Source organism: Manis javanica, chromosome 6 (assembly GCF_040802235.1).
Source record: "Manis javanica isolate MJ-LG chromosome 6, MJ_LKY, whole genome shotgun sequence".
In the NCBI taxonomy this organism is placed as follows: Eukaryota; Metazoa; Chordata; class Mammalia; order Pholidota; family Manidae; genus Manis; species Manis javanica.
In genome coordinates, this window is record NC_133161.1 from 7,764,791 (window position 1) to 7,784,861 (window position 20,071).

Below are 20,071 nucleotides of genomic sequence, written 5' to 3' on the forward strand. Positions count from 1 at the left end.
GGGTCCTTGCAGATGTAATCAAATTAAAATGAAGTAATAATCTGATCACCTAATGTATCCCTAACCTGATGACTGGTCTCCTAAAAGAAGAGGGAAGATTGGACAAAGAGACACAGAGAAGAGCTCCCTTTGAAGACGGAGGCAGAGATTGGGGTGATGTGTCCACAAGCCAAGGAATACCAAGGGTTGCCATTAGCCAGCAGAAGGTAGTAGAATCCAGGAAGCACCCTTCCCGGGAGGCTTCAGAGAGAGCAGGGCCCTTGGTTTCGGGCTTCTGGCCTCCAGAACTGTTAGAAGGGGAGGCTTTTCATGACTAACTAGTGGTGTTTTAGATCATGAAGGAAACTTTTAGGCACTTGGAAGGTGTGCGGGGCTGGCTGTGTTTTCCCCTAATACACAGCTAAGGGGCATGAGAACTATTAACAACCTTCCTGATTGTTCAAATGAAACTACTCTCTGTAGATCCATATTTACATTATGTGGCCAGTCAGCTATTCTGTGAGGACTAAAAGGCTGTGTACAGGTAAGCCTATATTTCTAACTGGGAAAGGATGTGGCCTTTTATTAAACCTTACTGACCCCATTCCTCTCACACTTAGGCAGCTCCCCGTGCCCCCCTGTTCCCTTGCCACCTTGGCCTGATTTGGCACCTTGTTAAGAGCTGCTTTCCCCAGTGCGTTCCTCTGAACTCCCCTTCCAGTAAGACTGCCTCTGAAGGAGAACAATGTGGATAATAAAAATACCAAGTATAATAAAACTTAGAAGCTGAAAACTTTTTCTATTCTCTCATAACCATGAGCTTTGGCCTACAGTCAATAAATGCATTTAATTATTTTGTATATTAGTCTTTTGATTATTAGAATTAATGAAGCATTTATCAAAAGGAATTCTGGTTGGAAGGTAGAGAAAAAAAATAGCAGCAGCTAAAATAACTTTCGTTGAGTAAATATCCCAAGTGAGTAATCTCTTTTTCTGTTTAGTCCCAAGAAAGAACAAAGCAAAAGAACTCTTAGTGCTTAAACATCTGATCACTAGAACTGGAGAGAAGAGCTGAGCCCCCTCCTGGGATTCGCAGGGGGCAGGCACAGAGAGACGAAAGCGTGCTGGTGTGAAACAGCGGTGCCGTGGCTGCAAAAGGGGCTGCGCGACCAGGACCTAACTGCAGAAGGGGCAAAGTAGGGGCATATTTCAGGGTCTGCAATTGAGTCCACGAGGACAGGAAGCCTGCACTTCAAGCTTGCACCTACCAAGAAATTTTTTTTTTTCTTTTTACTGATTTAGGTGAAAGAAAATGCCTTGAGTAAAAGAGAAGCTGATGGGCTTTAGATGAGCTCTTGGTCTGGAATCTGAACTCTTCCTTGGAAGGCACTGTCTCTGAGTCGGTTAAAAATCAGACTCAAGATGAGCTGGACAGGTACTAAGCTCTTAGCACTCCCTAGGGTCAGACCCGTAGTTTAGCAGGTTATGCTCTCTAAGGTTCACAAAACAGATTCTACTGCCTTTAAAAGAGGGAGAAGGTAAGATAAATTATTAATATGATCTATCAACCAAGTGAAGCCATGATCCTAAATCAGGTGGATATGAGGCAAATGTCATATTTCAGAACAAAGTCAATTCTTCTTTCCACTATACTAACATTTCTTAAGATGTTTTCACTGTGATACCTGCAACTGACTTTAAGTTTTGCAGCACAAATGGTATGAAGTGTGTGTGCATTTCCGTTACCAGCCAGAGGCAGCTAGCATTCTCACCGGGCAGCCACGGGCCAGAGGCGGTCCTGGGCATTATCTCAGAAGCACTGCAGCCTTCCCAGAGGTGACCAGGCCAGGATTTCTGCGAGCTATTTCTCTAGTCAACTTACTGAATGCCAAACTGGACTTCCTTGGTGAAACCAGTGGCTTGTTAATTAGAATCAATGTTAGATAAATGTTAGAAAGGAGATCTCAGTGGTGAAAGGAAATATTAAGACATGTAATTTGGCAAACTGTCTTTCAAAGGTATTTGCAGCCTGTGTGAAGATGCTGTAAAACTCTGAAGGCCTGTGGCCTAAATCTGGGAGATGGTTCTGGAATCTGGATCACTTTGTGATCCTGGGCCAACTGTTAGATTAACAGGCTTTCTGTTGTCTGGCACTGGCCCTGAGTGTGACTGAATCCTGCTTCTAAAATATTGCTACAGTTGCCTGAAAAGAACATTTTTTTCGAGACATAACAAGTCAGAGAGATAGAATTTGCTTGAATTTACAGAAGACTTTGTATTAACAGTGTTGTTCTAGCTGGCTAATAAAAATGCTCATTTAAAAAATGTCTGTGCACCAGACCCTGGCCTGGGCTTCCTTTCACTCCTTCATGGCGGCAAAGCTGTAAGAGAGTAGCTCATTCTCACTTCTCACTTTTCAGTGGTGGACGCTATCTTGCAAAAAGAATCTAAAAAACATGCATGCAAATCAGCTAAGGTAGATCTATAATTCTGCTCCTCAGATCATCTGTGTCAGAATCACTTGAAGTTCAGAATTCTTCAATTCCTCAGCATCCTGAATTTTAAAATTCTAGGAGTGGGGCCTGGGAATCTGAATTATAACCAGTTCCCTAGTGATTCTCACACACTCAGAGGATTCAGCTAATGAAGATCTAACCAGAGAAGCACCACGGTCATTTGCTGATGGGATTTCCAATGCAGACCAAAGACCCGAACAGGGGGAAACATGCCCCTTCATGCTGGGTTGGAAAACAAACTTTGTAAAGTGACAGTAAATAGCACACTATGAAGTCCTCACATCCTATGAACTCTGTGCCATAAATTTGTGGTTGTAGTAATTTGCCTAACCACTTAGGCAGATATGCACCAAACTTGCCATGGGCATTCAGCAAGCTCATCTATGACCAACAACATTCCACTGATTTTTGGAAGAGTAGACATTATCAGGAGCTCTCCGACTGACTATTGTGATCTATTTTCTATGATGACAGTAAAAACGGGGGGCCAAAAGCCCATCATTTTAAAGACATTTTTGGAGGAAAACCAGTTTGGCTGTTGGGTTGCTTTTTCTCACATCAATGAACCCCGCTTTATTTACTCATAAGACATCTTGTCTGACTTTCATCCACTCATCAAACATTTATTGAGAACCTTTTTAAAAGCATGTCATTTTAACTGCCAACAAACACCATGGAAGATTAAAGAAAGACGGCCCTTCAGGACCTTTGTCTCTGAGCTGTCACCTACTGTTACATCATGAGGCACAGGGGGGACACCCCCTCGTACAGTGGTCTGAGGTCTTGAATTAATGTTCTGGCTACAGACTCAGCGGCAGGTAAGTAAAGCTCCTAGGACTTCTATTTCTTTTTTTAGACAATTGGGAATAAAATGCTTGCCTTACCTATTTTATAGAATTTAGTCTTTCATTCATAAATATTTATTAGTAATCTACTATATTCCAGAAATTTTTCTTGAATTTTGGAGGACATAGCAGTGAACAAAATATACAAGATGATGTACTCAGGTAAGCTTATTCTTAAAAATATATACAAATACAGTGACAGAAAAAGTGCATATTTATATAAACAAACAGATATGTGGATATTAACAGACATATTTTCCGAGATAAGTATGTATACATGTGTTTTTTTTTTAAATAGAAACCAAAGCCTTTTCTAAGGATGCAATGCATATTTTTAGATCTCATATTGTGTGATTTAGGATTTGGATGAGAAAGGCAATAATCTAGTGAAATATATATTGAACTAAACAGCACACCTAGCACTTTAATAAAAGATGTTCCCATATCTCATTAATGACAAAAAAACAATCATTTTCTGGCAAGATACATTCCACAAATTAGAAAATATGCCAGCTCCACCTCACAGTACTCTTTCACATACATTAAACTCCTTGTTGAGAGAATGTTTTTACTAATCTTTTCATGACTGAAAAACCAAGATAAGTGTGCTGAGCTGGCTTCTCATTTAAGCAACCTGTAGTAGGCAGCTTCCAGATGGTCCCCAGAATCCCTGTCTCCTTGAGTCATACCCTTCCTTTAAGTGTGGGCTGGATGTAGTGACTCAGTTCTAACAAATTACATGTAACAAGTGATGGGAGGTCATTTGCAAGGTTGGATCATTAAACAACAACAACAAAAAAAAACACTTTGGCTTCCATTTTGGAAACTCTCTCTTGCTTACTGGCTTCCCCCTCCGCTGTCCCTCTCTCTCTCTCTTTCTCAGCCCAGTCACCTGTCGGACAGGCTCCCTAAAGAAGAAAGGCACCCAAGGATCTGAGTCACGTGGGGGAGAACTCAGCCAGCCGTCATCCAGGTGAGTGTGCTTCAGGGAAACAGCCCAGTCAAGGCTTCAGATGACGCAGCCTCGGCTAAGAATTTGGGCATAACCTCCCAAGAGACCCTGAGTCAGCAAAGCCATTCCAAATTCCTGATCAGAGTAACTGTGACATAATGCTTGTTGTTTTAAAACACCAAGGTTTGGGGTAAATAGTTACACAGCAATAGGTGACTTAATACTTAATCCAAGGACCTGACTCTTGCGGACAGTATTACAAGAATGAGTGGATTCAGAATCTCCTGCTTTATGCTCTGAATATTTGAACTCACCTAGAAGAATGTGGTGATATCATATTAATGCCTTTATCATGAAGAAACGTAGAGTTGCCACTCTTAGCTCAATGGACTGCAGAGTTTGGCTGCATTTTTCCTGAGATTTACTGAGTCCACTGAATCAAAGATATATGCTTCATAATTAAACTTCTTTGAAACTCCATATTTAGCAATATATTCATTAACCAGTAAAAAATGGTAGTCTTACCTCCAAAAAAGTACTTTTCACCAGTTTTAACTTGAAGTGGACTATTAGTTCGAACTGCTGATGCCTCATCGCCGTCGATGGTCAGAATAGCAAAATTTTCCTTAGCGAGAAAACGAACCTCATGCCACTGTCCATCATTCAACCCAGAACCTGGTAAGTACAAAATAAATAACAATTTATTTTCTTAAGATGCTTTAAAAAACAATTTTTAATATCAACAAAGTCAGAACTTTATAAGTAAAAATTAATATATAGCTAGGAAAATCCAGTGTTACTTGCAAAATACAGAGTGATCTCCTCTTTCATTAACATCTTAAGTGGTTCTATCTCCCTTGGACCAAATAAAATATAATATAACCCAATCAAGTAGGGAGATAATATTAATGTGCCATTGGGGTACTCAGGGAAATGACTGGAGTGAATGAAGTTGTTTGGGAGATAATGATCATCAATTTTAATTTAATAACTTATTTTTCAGGTTAGCTTTATTAGATGACACTCTCAGAGAAGAAAATGGGTTTATACCTTTTATCTAATATCTCTGTTTTTAAAAACTTTTTTGTACTGATCTCTTTCAGTAACCACATCTGCCAAGTGGAGTTTGTAGAAATTAAGGACTAAAACATAAATGTGTGGATATGTGCAGTTATTTGTGCTAGCTGACCACTATAAAGTATGGAATATGAGAGGAGGATTATCTGATCATTTATAAACAAGGTATCTTTATAACGAAATATATTATATTTATGCAAATAAAAACAAGTAAATCAACATCTCCCACCCCTAACAAACACATGTCACTGTTAGCTAGTACAAAGATCTTTGAAAACAGAGTTTAACTTTTCCATTAGACAGACACTAATTTAAAGTTTCTGCCTAGTTTGTGTTCATTTTACAAAAAAAATAGGAACTTTAGGAGCAAACAGAAAAGCACAGCCATTGAACATGAGACCTGGAAAAAGTTTGAGAAACACAGAGAGAGACAGAGAGACAGAGAGAGACAGAGAGAGAGAAGTCTAAGGTCAGAGTGATTTTCTTTGACCTTATAGAGACCTATGCTACCACAAAGGAAAGAGGTTTTGCTCTATTATGCTCCAGATAGAATAATCTAAAATCCATAGGCAGAATGTTTATACTTGCAGATACACTTCAACTTCACAAAAGAAACAGAAGTCTAGCAAGTAAAGGTATCCAAAAATGGAATGAGAGCAAATCAAAGACGCGCAGATAACAGCCCCGAGTCTCCGATGAGAGGTCTGCAAACCACAGCTTATAGACCATATCCAGTCCCTGCCATCTGTTTTTGCACAGCCTGAGAGCTAAAAATATTTCTTACATTTTTAAATGGTTGAAAAGTACATCTTGAAAAATAACATTAAATTACATGTGGAAATTATATAGAATTCAAATATCTGGGTCCACCTAAAGTTTTATTAGCATACAGCGAAGTTCATTTGTTTATATATGCCTTGCTCTACAAAGACCAGAATCAAATAATTGCTAGAGACTACTGCCTACAAAGCCTGAACTGTTTAGTCTGCAGTTCTTTATAGAAAAAGCATAAACCAGTGGTTGGTTTATAGCATTAAAATAAATAGTATTTTAAAGAGAAATTAAAGGCCTGTTGGAGTTAGAATATAGTCCCATATTTGAAGAATTAGCTGATATTAGTATCAATCAATGGTAAATATCATCACAAATAACCACCTGTCAGGTATTTTTTTTTTTAGGATTTACAAACCTTGATTTAATAAAACATATGGAACAGATTTTATTTCAATGGAGGAAAACAGAAAATCCCTACTCTAAAGTAATTAATATTAAATAATTTCTAAATAAGGAAACGTGTAATACATATGAATATGCTTATAACTTTTTCATACTGTGAACTTAACAAAGCAAATGTAAAGTCTTATTCCAACATTAGAATCAGTCAGATGTCAGACAAATAGTAATGTTTGCTGAAATATTTTCTTCTCAAGTGGGTTACTTTTGGGTTCTCTACAGAACTGATGCAGGACAGACCACATTTTTCTTTAAAGTACATAACTGGGTTTAGTGTTGATTAATCAGAGAGGAACATGGTTTTGATTTTGATTTTGATTTTTGTTTTTGCCTTTACAATGTGTTTTAAAATGCAACTTTGTGGCATGGATCCCAAGGACATCGATGTTGCAAATGTTAATAAAAGAATTTAATCCTACATAATCACACATCCACAGTAAGTCACTTAAAAGATATGTTCAGCTGACGGAGCCTTCTGTTCTAAACGGTAGACCAGAATGCCTTTCTAAAAATTGCCATGAAAATTCCTTCACCACAAAATGAATTTATAAATGAACATCATCAGCTTAGTTGTTCAGGACAAAAAGGTCTATTATTCCAATCAGATTATAATGAAAAGTTTACTTTTTTTTTCCAAGAAACTTAATTATTACAGAATTGGACTGCAGATAAAAGCAGCCTTGTTGATAGCAGCCATTGCTTCATTGGGGCTTATCTGTGATGTGTATTCATTTTAGTTCCAGTTATTATTTTGAAAATTTAATGTTAATAATCAAGAGTTATGCCTCAGCAATCTGGGGAAAGAATGTGCCCCCAAACACAATGAAGTTCAGTGTTTCAATGGAGCAAGAATAATCCAATTGCTCAAAAGCAAATATGCTGCTTCTTTTGAATTTTCTTCATGCATGTGTTATAAAAAAATAATAGCCTACAGGCTCTCTCTAGAGAAGAATCTAATTTTATGATCCCTGTACATGTATTTATATGTACGTTCTAAGCTCTATATGCTAGTCACTCTGCCAAGTACTCATATTTGATTCATTTATAATTCACAGTAAAAGAAAAACACTAAAAATCATTGTCCCCAATAAACACATGAGAGAAATGAATTTAAGAAAAGTCTAACCCTCCCATAGCTAGTAAGTGGCAGAATTTAGAATTGGAACTCAAACATACCTGGTTCGAGAGACTGAATATTTATAAACAACAAACACAAATAAAACAAACAATAAAACATGCTAAATAACCTCTGTGCAACTGTGATTGGCATTCTGTTACACTAAGCACAAACACACACACACACACACACACACACACATTTCCATTCGCCACCGCTCTGGGATGGAAGCTCAGTTTCTGGGGATAGACATGCTGCATTGTACCATTTGGGACATAAAGAAACTAAGACAGCATCCAGTGTCATATGCCAACTTCCAGCATTTGTACATTCAGATTTTTGGTTGGGACATTCCAGATGCAACCTGCCTGTTAGTGTTTTCTTACATTGTTTTTTTTTTCCTCTTAAAATTGTAATTAAAATAGAAATCTTATATTACAAGTTTGAGAAGCAAATTGTAGCATTTTTCCCCCAAAGCACATTAAAATAAGCCTATGAGTATTCATTTAAATCATCTCCTACTCAGTGAAACTCTGAGCCAAGAGAACTTTGTGTTTCCCCTTTTCACTTCATAGTGAGTGGCCTAATGGTCTTGTCTACAGAGCTGAGACCCTGATCCAGACTTACTGGCACTCAAACAGTGGTTTTTCCCTCTAAACAGAACACAGCATTGGATTTTATGGTGAGGAAAAGGAGGGTGGCAGTTTCAGCATATTTCACCTCTGCCTGTGTCCATTCCCTCCCGTGCAAGGGAGACCTGAAAAAATGTGTATGAAACAAGAACTGAAATAAAAATGTGTGACCTCCTGCAAACTCGCTTCAAGATTTATTTTGCCTTTATCATTTCCTGGGCCATCTGTCACTTGGAGAAAATAGTACAGAATTGGTTGTGTTTCAGAGAAACTATAATATCCTTTTTAAAGCATTTTTTAAAATAAACAAGATTGTTCAGTAATTCTTAACTCATATGAAGTGCAACATAGTGAAATTTAACAGCTTTTGTAATTCAATATATGAAATTCACTCAGAATACCACAGTTGATCAGATCTTTGCCATATGTACTTATAATAAATAACAATACATTTATTCAGAAAAATATGTCATCATTGCATTTTATTACAAATTTGTGAGTTGTAAATAACAAATAAAACATCACTAAACAGGATCAAAGCAGCAGTTCTCATTTGCTGTTAAAGATGTGGTAGTCACTTACTATCCCAGAGCCAATGAAAGTCCCAGGGAATAGAGAGATACACCAGGGACCCCCACTCCCAGATGCAGTAGGGTCCCAGTGGCTGGCCAGTGGCTCAGGGCCAGAAGGAAAAAGGATGCTGGTCACTGATATTTAAAAAGGAGACCCATGTCTCATATGGCTTATATTTGCTGAGGGTCTTGTACATGCCTCACATTATCTACAAACACTGTTATCTGTCATTATATTGACTCTTGTTAAAAGTGAGCTGCAAAACAGCAGAATGGCAGAAAACACAGTGTGGTAGTTAAGAGGACAGATTTAGGAGCCAGGATGCCTACATTTGCTCTCCCCCTTACCAGCCAGGGTAATTTACTTAACCTCTCTGTGCCTCAACCTTCTCTTCTCTAAAACGAAAATAACAGTATCTACCTTCATAGATTCATTTTGAAGAACAGATGAATTAGTATTTGTACAGCACTAGAACAGTACTTGATACCTATGAAGCAGTACCTTTGTTCATATTGGTTTATCATAAAATAAACTTTAATTAGTCTCATTTTACAGAGAGGAAAACTGAGACTTAAGTTTAGTTATTTTTCTTTTAGGGTTATTGTCTCATAATTACAAATACTGGTAGAGTTATAAGTAAGCATTCTAAATAAGACAGCAATATGAAACATCTTAACATGGAAATCATAAATAGACATGTATGAGACCACTGAAAATAAAGTGTCCAAACATTATGCTAATGGACACTTGAAATGTAGAAAAAAATGTATCCAGTGACAGCATTAGCATTGGAGAAAAGATTCCTTTATTTAAACAACTCACAGGCAGTGAGAACTTGTTCTGCACTAGTGTGTTCAATGACTCACCAAGTCCTTATGACAAGGAAACTGATGTTAAACTTGCACATGAAAACAATTAGAAAATTATTTCCCAAAAGTGAGAGTGTGTAAAGAACTGTCTAAATTACTTTTGTGTATAACTTTAAAACCACACAGTAATTAAGTAAATATTACAGACATTTTCATCTATAACACTAAAAGTTTATAGATGCCAGTTAATCAAAAGGTAATGTTAATGATCTTATCCTGGGAAAATGGACATCCAGTCTATATTTGGGTTCATATTTTATTCAGACAAACATAACATGCCCTATAAAAGACTGGATAGGATTAGAACCCAGGCATACCTGATTTAGATTTAGACTCACCCTCAGAGAGGCAGAATAGCAGAATGGATAGATCACAGAGTCTGAAGTCAGACATCTGGATATAAAATTTACTTCTGCTCACCTAATAGTTGGGCTTTCAGCAAGTTAGCCTCTTGATGCCGCAGTTTCTGTCGCTAATAAATGGGAATAATAGAATTCAAGATGGTGGTGTGAGAGGTGAGAAAGCCTGGGAGGAAGAGAAATGGAGCAGGGAGGGGGTGGAAGCCTAGGACTACTGAACACTCAGCCCTGGAGATCTGCTTTGGGAGCACAAACCTACATTGCATGGTACTCTGGAGATTAGTGGGGCTGGAAAGCTAAGACAGGTGAAATACTTGGAGAGACTGAGATTCCAGCCATTTGTGGAGGACAGGGACAAAGGAAAGGCCAGTGGTCTGAGAGGTTTCCTAGCAGGGAGATGGCTGCTGAATGGGTGGGGTTTGCACAGAGGATGCTGCATAAGAGAAGGGATAGGTGGACAAGGTTGTATAGGTGTGCTCTGCCCAGCAGGTTGGGAACTTTCAGGAGCTTCAGGCACTCCATCCCCCTGACTGGCTACTCAGCTCCGAGGCCTCCCCACTGTGACACACAGAGATCTTCCTTGTGGCATGCTGGCACCTGCTTGCAAACTGGCAGTCCCTGCCCTGGCATCAGGACAGCCAGAGGGAGGCCCCACCTATACCAACTACAGATGCAAAACACAGTGGCTGACACCTGTGTGCTCAGCCCACTGGTTCTGACAGTGGAGACAGGCACTGCAGCTGGGAAAAAGGTAACAGTTCTTTCCTCCACCAAAGCACCAGTGACACTCCCCCTGAGACCCCCGACATCACTCCAGGGGATGAGCAGCACCAGAGACTACAGTGTCTGGGCACTAGAGGGTGCCACATACAAATATGAAATTCAAAGGAACCTGGATCAGACCAAATTCTCACAAACACCAAAAAAGGCCCAAATGAAACTGAACTCACCAATCTTTCTGAAAGAGAGTTCAAAATAAAAATCATAAACATGCTCATGGAGGTACAGAAAAATATTCAAGAACTGAGGGATGAATTTAGGACAGAAATTCAATCATTAAGAAATTCCATATCTGAAATGAAACATACAATGGAGGGATTTAAAAGCAGATTATATGTAGCAGAAGAGACAGTAAAGGGAATAGAAAGTAGAGAGGAGGACTACAAAGAAGCAGAGGCACAGAGAGAAAAAAGGATCTCTAACAATGAAAGAATATTGAGAGAAGTCTGTGACCAATCAAAAAGGAACAATATTCATATTATATGGGTACCAGAAGAAGAAGAGAGAGAAAAAGGGACAGAAAGTGTCTTTCAGGAGGTTATTGCCGGAAACTTCCTCAATCTGGGAAGGAGATAGTCTCTCAGGCCATGGAGGTGCACATATCTCCCAACACAAGGGACCCAAGGGAGACAACACCAAGGTATATAATAATTAAAATGGCAAAAATAAAGGATGAGGACAGACTTTTAAAAGTACCTAGAGAGAGAAAAAACATCACATACAAAGGACAACCCATCAGGCTATCATCAGACTTCTCAACAAAAACCTTACAGGTCACAGGGAGTGAGTGTCATGATATATTTAATGCAATGGGGCAGAAGGGCCCCGAACCAAGAATACTCTACCCAGCAAGGTTATCATTTAAATTTGAAGGAGGGATTAAACAATTTTCAGACAAGCAAAAGCTGAGAGAATTTACCTCCCACAAACCACCTCAACAGTGCATTTTGGAGGGATGGCAACAGATGGTAGTATTCCTAAGGCTAAATAGCTGTCATGAGGGGAAATGAAACCACAGCAAAGAAAGTAGAACAATTAATTACTAAGCAGATGCAAAATCAAATCAACTAACCTCAAGGTCAATCAAAGGTTAGACAAACAGTACAGAATATGACACCTAATATATAAACAATGGAGGGGGAATAAAAAGGAGGCAAAAAAAAAAGAACCTTTAAGTTGTGTTTGTAATAGCATAATAAGTGAGTTAAATTAGACTGTCAGAGAGTAAGGGAATTACCCTTGAAACTTTGGTAACCACAAATCTAAAGCCTGCAATGGCAATAAGTACATATCTATCAATAATCACCCTAAATGTAAATGGTCTGAATGCACCAATCAACAGACATAGAGTCACTGAATGGATACAAAAAACAAGACCCATCTATATACTTCCTACAAGAGAGTCACTTCAAACCCAAAGACATACACAGACTGAAAGTAAAGGGATGGAAAAGTTATTTCATGAAACTAAAAGGGAGAAAAAAGCAGGAGTTGCAGTACTTGTATCAGACAAAATAGACTACAAAACAAAGAAAGTAAAAAGAGAAAAAGAAGGACATTACATAATGATAAAGGGGTCAGTCCAACAACAGGATATAACTACTATAAATATCTATGCACTCAACATGTAATCTCCTACATATGTGAAACAAATACAAATAGAATTAAAGGGGGAAATAGAATGCAATATATTCACTTTAGGAGACTTCAACACATGACTTATTCCAAAGGACAGATCAACAAGACAGAAATTAAGTAAGGAGAAGGAGGCACTGAAAAACGTTATTAGAACAGATGGACCAAATGGACATCTACAGAACACCCCATCAAAAAGCAACAGGATATACATTCTTTTCAAGTGCACATGGAACATTTTCAAGAATAGATCATATACTAGGCCACAAAAAGAGCCTCAGTAAATTAAAAAAAATAGAAATTGTACCAACCAGCTTCTCAGACCACAAAGGTATGAAAATAGAAATAAATTACACAAAGGAAATGAAAAAGTGTAGAAACACATGAAGACTTAATAACATGCTCCTATATAATCAATGGATCAATGAACAAATAAAAGTATGGATCAAGCAATATATGGAGACAAATGAAAACAATAATTCCATAGCACACAATCTGTGGGACACAGCAAAGTCCATGCTAAGAGAGAAGTACATTGCAATACAGGCCTACCTTAGGAAAGAACAATCCCAAATGAACAGTCTAAAGTCACAATTAGTGAAACAAGAAAAAGAAGAACAAATGAGACCCAAAGTCAGTAGAAGGAGGGACATAATAAAGATTAGAGCAGAAATAAATAAAATCGAGAAGAATAAAACAATAGAAAGAATCAATGAAACCAGAAGCTGGACTTTTGAGAAAATAAAGAAAATGGATAAACCCATAGCCACACTTATCAAGAAAAAAAGAAAGTCTACACACATAAACCTAATCAGAAATGAGAAAGGAAAAATCACTACAGACACCACAGAAATACAAAGAATTATGACAGAATACTATGAAAACTTATTTGCTAACAAACTGGATAACCTAGAAGAAATGGACAACTTTCTAGAAAAATACAACCTTCCAAGACCGACCCAGGAAGAAACAGAAAACCTGAATAGACCAATTACCAGCAAGGAAACTGAATTGGTAATCAAAAACTACCTAAGAACAAAACTCCTGGACCAGACGGCTTCACCACTGAATTTTATGAAACATTTAGTGAAGACCTAATACCCATCCTCCTTAAAGTTTTCCAAATAGTTGAAGAGGAGGGAATACTCCAAAACTCATACTACTAGGCCAGCATCACTCTAATACAAAAACCAGGCAAAGATAACACACAAAAAAAGAAAATTATAGACCAATATCCCTTATGAACATAGATGCAAAAATACTCAACAAAATGTTAGAAAACCTAATTCAAAAATACATCAAAAGGATCATACACCATGACCAAGTGGGATTCATCCCAGGGATGCAAGGATGGTACTACATTCGAAAGCCCATCAACATCATCCACCACATCAACAAAAAGAAAGACAAAAAAAACATGATCATCTCCATAGATGTTGAAAAAGCATTCAACAAAATTCAACATCCATTCATGATAAAACTCCCAACCAAATGGGTATAGAGGGCAAGTACCTCAACATAATAAAGGCCATATATGACAAACCCACAGCCAACAGCGAGAAGCTGAAAGCTTTTCCTTTAAGATTGGGAACAAGACAAGGATGTCCACTCTCCCCACTTTTATTCAACATATTACACGAGGTCCTAGACACAGCAATCAGACAACACAAAGAAATAAAAGGCACCCTGATTGGCAAGGAAGAAGTTAAAACTGTCCCTGTTTGCAGATGAGATGACAGTGTACATAAAACACCCTAAAGAATCTACTCCAAAACTACTAGATCTAATATTGGAATTCAGCAAAGTTGCAGGAGACAAAATTAAAACACAGAAATCTGTTTCATTCTTATACACTAATGATGAACTAGCAGAAAGAGAAATCAGTAAAACAATTCCATTCACAACTGCATCAAAAAGAATAAAATACCTAGGAATAAACACAACCGAGGAAGTGAAAGACCTATACCCTGAAAACTGCAAGACACTCAGATTGAGAGAAATTAAAGCAGATACCAATAAATGGAAACACATCCTGTGCTCATGGATAGGAAGAATTAACATTGTCAAAATGGCTATCCTGCCTAAAGCAATGTACAAATTCAAGTGCAATCCCTATCAAAATACCAACAGCATTCTTCAATGAACTAGAGGAAATAGTCTTAAAATTCATATGGAACCAAAAAAGACCCCCAATAGCCTAAGCAATCCTGAAAAGGAAGAATAAAGCAGGGTTCTTATGTTCCCCAACTTCAAGCCCTACTACAAAGCCACAGTAATCAGGACAATTTGGTACTGGCACAAGCACAGACCCATAGACCAATGGAACAGACTAGAGAGCCCAGATATAAATCCAATCGTATATGGTCAATTAATATATGATAAAGGAGCCATGGATATACAATGGGGAAATGACAGCCTCTTCAACAGCTGGTGTTGGAAAAACTGAACAGCTACATGTAAGAGAATGAAACTGAATTATTGTCTAACCCCATACACAATAGTAAACTCAAAATGGATCAAAGACCTGAATGTAAGTCATGAAACCATAAAACTCTTAGAAGAAAACATAGTTATAAATCTCTTGAATATAAACATGAGCAACTTTTTCCTGAACACATCTCTTTGGGCAAGGGAAACAAAATAAAAAATGAAGAAATGGGACTACATCAAGCTAAAAATCTTCTGTACAGCAAAGGACACAATCAGCAGAACAAAAAGGCATCCCACGGTATGGGAGTAAATATTTGTAAATGACATATCTGACAAGGAGTTAACATCCAAAATATATAAAGTACTAACATGCCTCAACAACCAAAAAGCAAATAACCCTATTAAAAAATGGGCAGAGGATATGAACAGACACTTCTCCAAAGAAGAAATTCACATGGCCAACAGACACATGAAAAGGTGCTCCACTTTGCTAATCATCAGGCAAATGCAAATTAAAACCCCAATGAGATATCACCTCACACCAGTAAGGATGGCCAGCATAGAAAAGACTAGGAACTACAAATTCTGGCAAGGATGCAGAGAAAGGGGAACCCTCCTACACTGCTGGTGGGAATGTAAACTAGTACAACCATTGTGGAAAGCAATATGGAGGTTTCTCGAAAAACTAAAAATAGGAATACCATTTGGCCCAGGTATTCTACTCCTAGGAATATATCCTAAGAATGCAGGATCCCAGCTTCAAAAAGACATGTGCACCCCTATGTTTATCACAGCACTATTTACAATAGCAAAGAAATTGAAGCAATCTTAGTGTCCATCAGCAGATGAATGGATAAAGAAGATGTGGTACATATACACAATGGAATATTATTCAGCCATAAGAAGAAAACAAATCCTACCCTTTGCAACAACATGGATGGAGCTAGAGGGTATTATGCTCAGTGAAATAACCAGGTGGAGAAAGACAAACACCAAATGATTTCACTCATCTGTGGAGCATAAGAACAAAGAAAAAACTGAAGGAACAAAACAGCTGCAGACTCAGGAATGGACTAGCAGTTACCAATGGGAAAGGGACTGGGGACGCTGAGTGGGAAGGGTGGGAGAAGGGGAATAATGGGCATTACGATTAGCCCACATAACGTAGTGTCAGGAACAGGGAAGTCAGTACAGCACAGAGAAGATAAGTAGTGACTTTATAGAATCTTACTACACTGATGGACAGTGACTGTAATGGGTTATGTGGTGGGGACTTGATAATGGGGGGAATCTAGTAATCACAGTGTTGCTTGTGTGATTGTATATTAATGATACCAAAATAAACAAAAATAAAAATAAATAAAAAATGAATTTTAAAAAGTACCTGAAATCTTCAATGTGTATAAATAAAACTACAAATGTTTCAAATAAAAACAAATTGGAATAATAAAAGTATCTATGTCATGGGGTTATTGTGAGGATCCAGTGCACAAATATCATCTATTATTTCTTATTAGTAAGTGAGTCCAGCTCTGTATATATCAACTTAGGTTGTGGTTTAATTCTATAAACATTAACTATTAAGAAATGATTAAAAATTGGTTTTCCTTATGAACAGATACTCTCCTCCCCTGTATAAATCCATGCTGTAATATCTGTGGTCAGGAATCAGGAGATTGAGAAGTTAGATGCATGTATCTATTGTCAATATAAGGGTTGCCAATTTTGAGCTACATAGTAAAATTGGTCTTACTCTTTCATAGTTATGGGTTTACTTTCTCCTCCTCAAATTGTGTGTGTTTTTTTTAAGCAGATTATTTAGTAGATGTAGTTCTAAATGCGTTTGATGCATTTTCAAAAATTGAATATAATTGCAAGCAAGGACTTTCCATGTGACTAATTTTGAGAAGATTCAAAATTTTAAACTGTGAGTACATATTCTCCAAGGGATTTTTGTTTTAAAAATCTACTATTGCAACAGTTTTGATGCAATTTTACACTTGAAGATTATTTGTACTATCTTAAAATAGATCTCTCCAATTACTAATTCATGATTAAAAAAACTCTTCAACTGTATGTTACAAAAAGGAAACTGATATTTTTACAAAGTTTTTAACCTAAAACCAATATGTTTAAAACCATATTCCAGCTTCTAGTCTTATTTTTTTATAACTAAATTGTTTTATAATATTTTCTCTAACATATCTGTAAGTTATAGTTGTTAGACAAACTTGTTTTGTATGCAAATGTAAAATGTTAATGAAGCATATTCCATGTAGACTGTCTTTCTAATGGTGTTATTTTTAAAGTAAGACTCTTGAGGTGGTATGTTGATTGAACAAGAAGAAACAGATGTTACCCTTATTAGAGACAAGAAGGAAAGACTGGTTTAATGAACATTGAGAAAAAGAAAGTATTTAACATATAATACTAAACCAAGATGCAACATCTGTTTGCAAATGCTTCAAAATAAAATTGCAGTGACTAGAGTTTTCAGTCCTTTGTTCAACATTCAGTCTTGATAGAAAAATTTCCTAGAATGTGAATCCATCTTTAGGCAGTTACAGTGTTCTCTGATGTGCTAATGACATATTTAAGTTATCAATTATCTACTTATGCAATAAAAAGGAAAAGGAATGTAACTCTGTGTATCATGTACTATCTCACTTTATCTATGTAAATTCCATATCATAAAGGAAGATCCCACTTAATCTTGCCCACTTTTACATGCAAGTCCAAATCACCTTACAGAGAGATGTAGGCAGAATACATAATAAGGTGCTTGGGCAGACAAAAAATGTTACTTTTTTTTTTAAGTTGAACAAGATGCCAAATACTTTTCTGTTTAGGTTAAAACAAAGTCACTTTGGAACATGTCTTTGCTCAGACAGAGACACTTGAATGGAAACTTTAAGGTAGAAAAATACACTGGAGAGAGCATGCCCTTGTTTATTATTGCATGACCTTGTTTATTATTGGGTTGCTAGAAACGACCCCTTTATTTAAGATGTAGGATATTGGGATGGAATGGATTATTTTCTTTTGAGCACCCAGAATCCTCTGAGAAAGAAAGGGACTAAGTTAGTGGATTTTATTACCTTGCCTGCACATTAGGTCAACTGGGAGCTTTTAAAGTTTCACACTGAAAGCTCTAAATCATTGCTGAGGGAAACTAAGATATAAATAAATGGAGACCTATATACCCTCCTAGATACTATGTACTCATAGTCAAAATCTCAACACCAATCTTCACAGAAATGGAAATAGGAGATTCTAAAATCTATAAGTAAAAAAAACACACATATTCAAAATAATAAAAGAAAACAGAAAAACACAATTAGGGGACTTATCACTTGATTTCAAGACTTGTTATGAAGCTATAATAATCCAGAAAGATATTAGAAATAGACCCACACATACATGGTCCCCCCCTTTTTTAAGGTACTCTGGCAATTCAACAGAGAAATAAAAGGTGTTTGGGTTTGTTTTCTCAAAATAATGGTGCTGAAACAACTGGATAAACAACTGGGAGAAAGTATACCTTGATTTGTAACTTACACAACAAACACACAAAATTAATTCTAGATGGATTTTGAACCCAAATACAAAAGCCCAAATTATATAAATGCTGAAAGAAAACACAGAATATCTTCACGACTGGGGTTAACAAAGATTTCCCAGAGGACATCAAAATCATTTGATATATTGGGTTTCATCAAAATTAATAATTCTTGCTTATCAAAAGGCATGGCTAAGAAAATTCAAGGTAAGACAGGAACTAGAAGAAAGAATCTGCAACACATACATCAGAAAATGGAATGTACTAACATATACTAAAAGTTTTTACAAATCAATAATTCAAAGACAAAAATAAGTAAAATTCACATCACAGATAAAGATATATTAATTTTCCATAAGCACATTAAACATTGTTTTATATGGTTCTTCATCAGGAAATTAAAACCACAATGATATACAATTTTACACCCACTTCAGTGGCTAAAAATTAAAAAGGCTAACCAGGACTGGGGTACTGTGAACTCTGATACATTGCTGGTGGGATATAAAATTGTACAACCACTGCAGAATATTATTTGGCAGGTTTTTTTAAATAAACATAAATGTATAATAATCCCATTACTTCTCCTAAATATTTACCCACCAAAATAAAAATGCATGTTGCCAAAATACTTGCATAAGAATGTTTCAACAGCTTTATTAATAGCCTAAATTGGAAAAAAATTGTATATCCATACAGTGTATATTCAAAGAAGGAAACGTTGCTAAGTAATAAAAAATAATGAACTAGTGGTACAAACAATATTTTTTCCACAAAAGAATATATATATGAAAAATAACATAGTGAATTAATCTCTTTATGGCAAAATGAATCTAAGGTGATAGAAATCAGGACAGTGGTTGCCTGGGGGAAGGGGTGCAAGTAGGAATGGACCTTCAGAGGCACAGTGAAACTTTCCAGGTAATAAAATGTTCTCTATCTTGATTGGACATTGGATGAATAAATGCATATATTTATCAAAATCCACGAATTTTACTTTTAAGATCTGTGCACTAAACAAACGACTGATCTTCATCCATGGATTCCGTATTTTTAGATTCACCTACTTGCTAAAATTTCTTTGTATCCCCATATCAGTACTTGTGGTGCTTTCAGTGTCATGCACAGACTTGTGGATGTATACATTGTTGCACAATTTGAATAATCCAACGCACAAATTCCCAGCTAAGGTTGAAAAAGGCAAGCATCTGCCTTCTTGTTTCACCTCTCATCCTGTAATCAAGTGTTCTTTTCACTGTATATTTAGTGCCATGTTTTTGCATTATTGTTGATTTTTGCTATTTAAAGTAGTCCCAAAATACAGTGGTGAAGTGCTGGTTAGTGTTCCTAAGAGCAAAAAAGGCTGTGATGTTTTGTACAAAGAAAATACATGTATTTGGATAAAGTTCTTTCAGATGCAAGTTATAATGCTGTTGACTGTGAGTTCAATGCTAATGAATCAATTATATGCATTAAACAAAAAAATTATATAACTTTAAATGGAAATACACATAA

The 20,071-nt window shown here is 36.8% G+C and overlaps 1 protein-coding gene across 1 annotated transcript in view; it reads right to left on the reverse strand.

The window, feature by feature from the left end:
* Window positions 1–20,071, reverse strand: part of CNTNAP2 (contactin associated protein 2) — a 1,951,112-nt gene that overhangs the window by 870,008 nt on the left and 1,061,033 nt on the right. Inside the window, exon 9 of the mRNA XM_073239854.1 lies at window positions 4,818–4,967. Coding sequence (XP_073095955.1) covers window positions 4,818–4,967 — 150 coding nt within the window. The remainder of the gene's footprint in view (window positions 1–4,817; window positions 4,968–20,071) is intronic.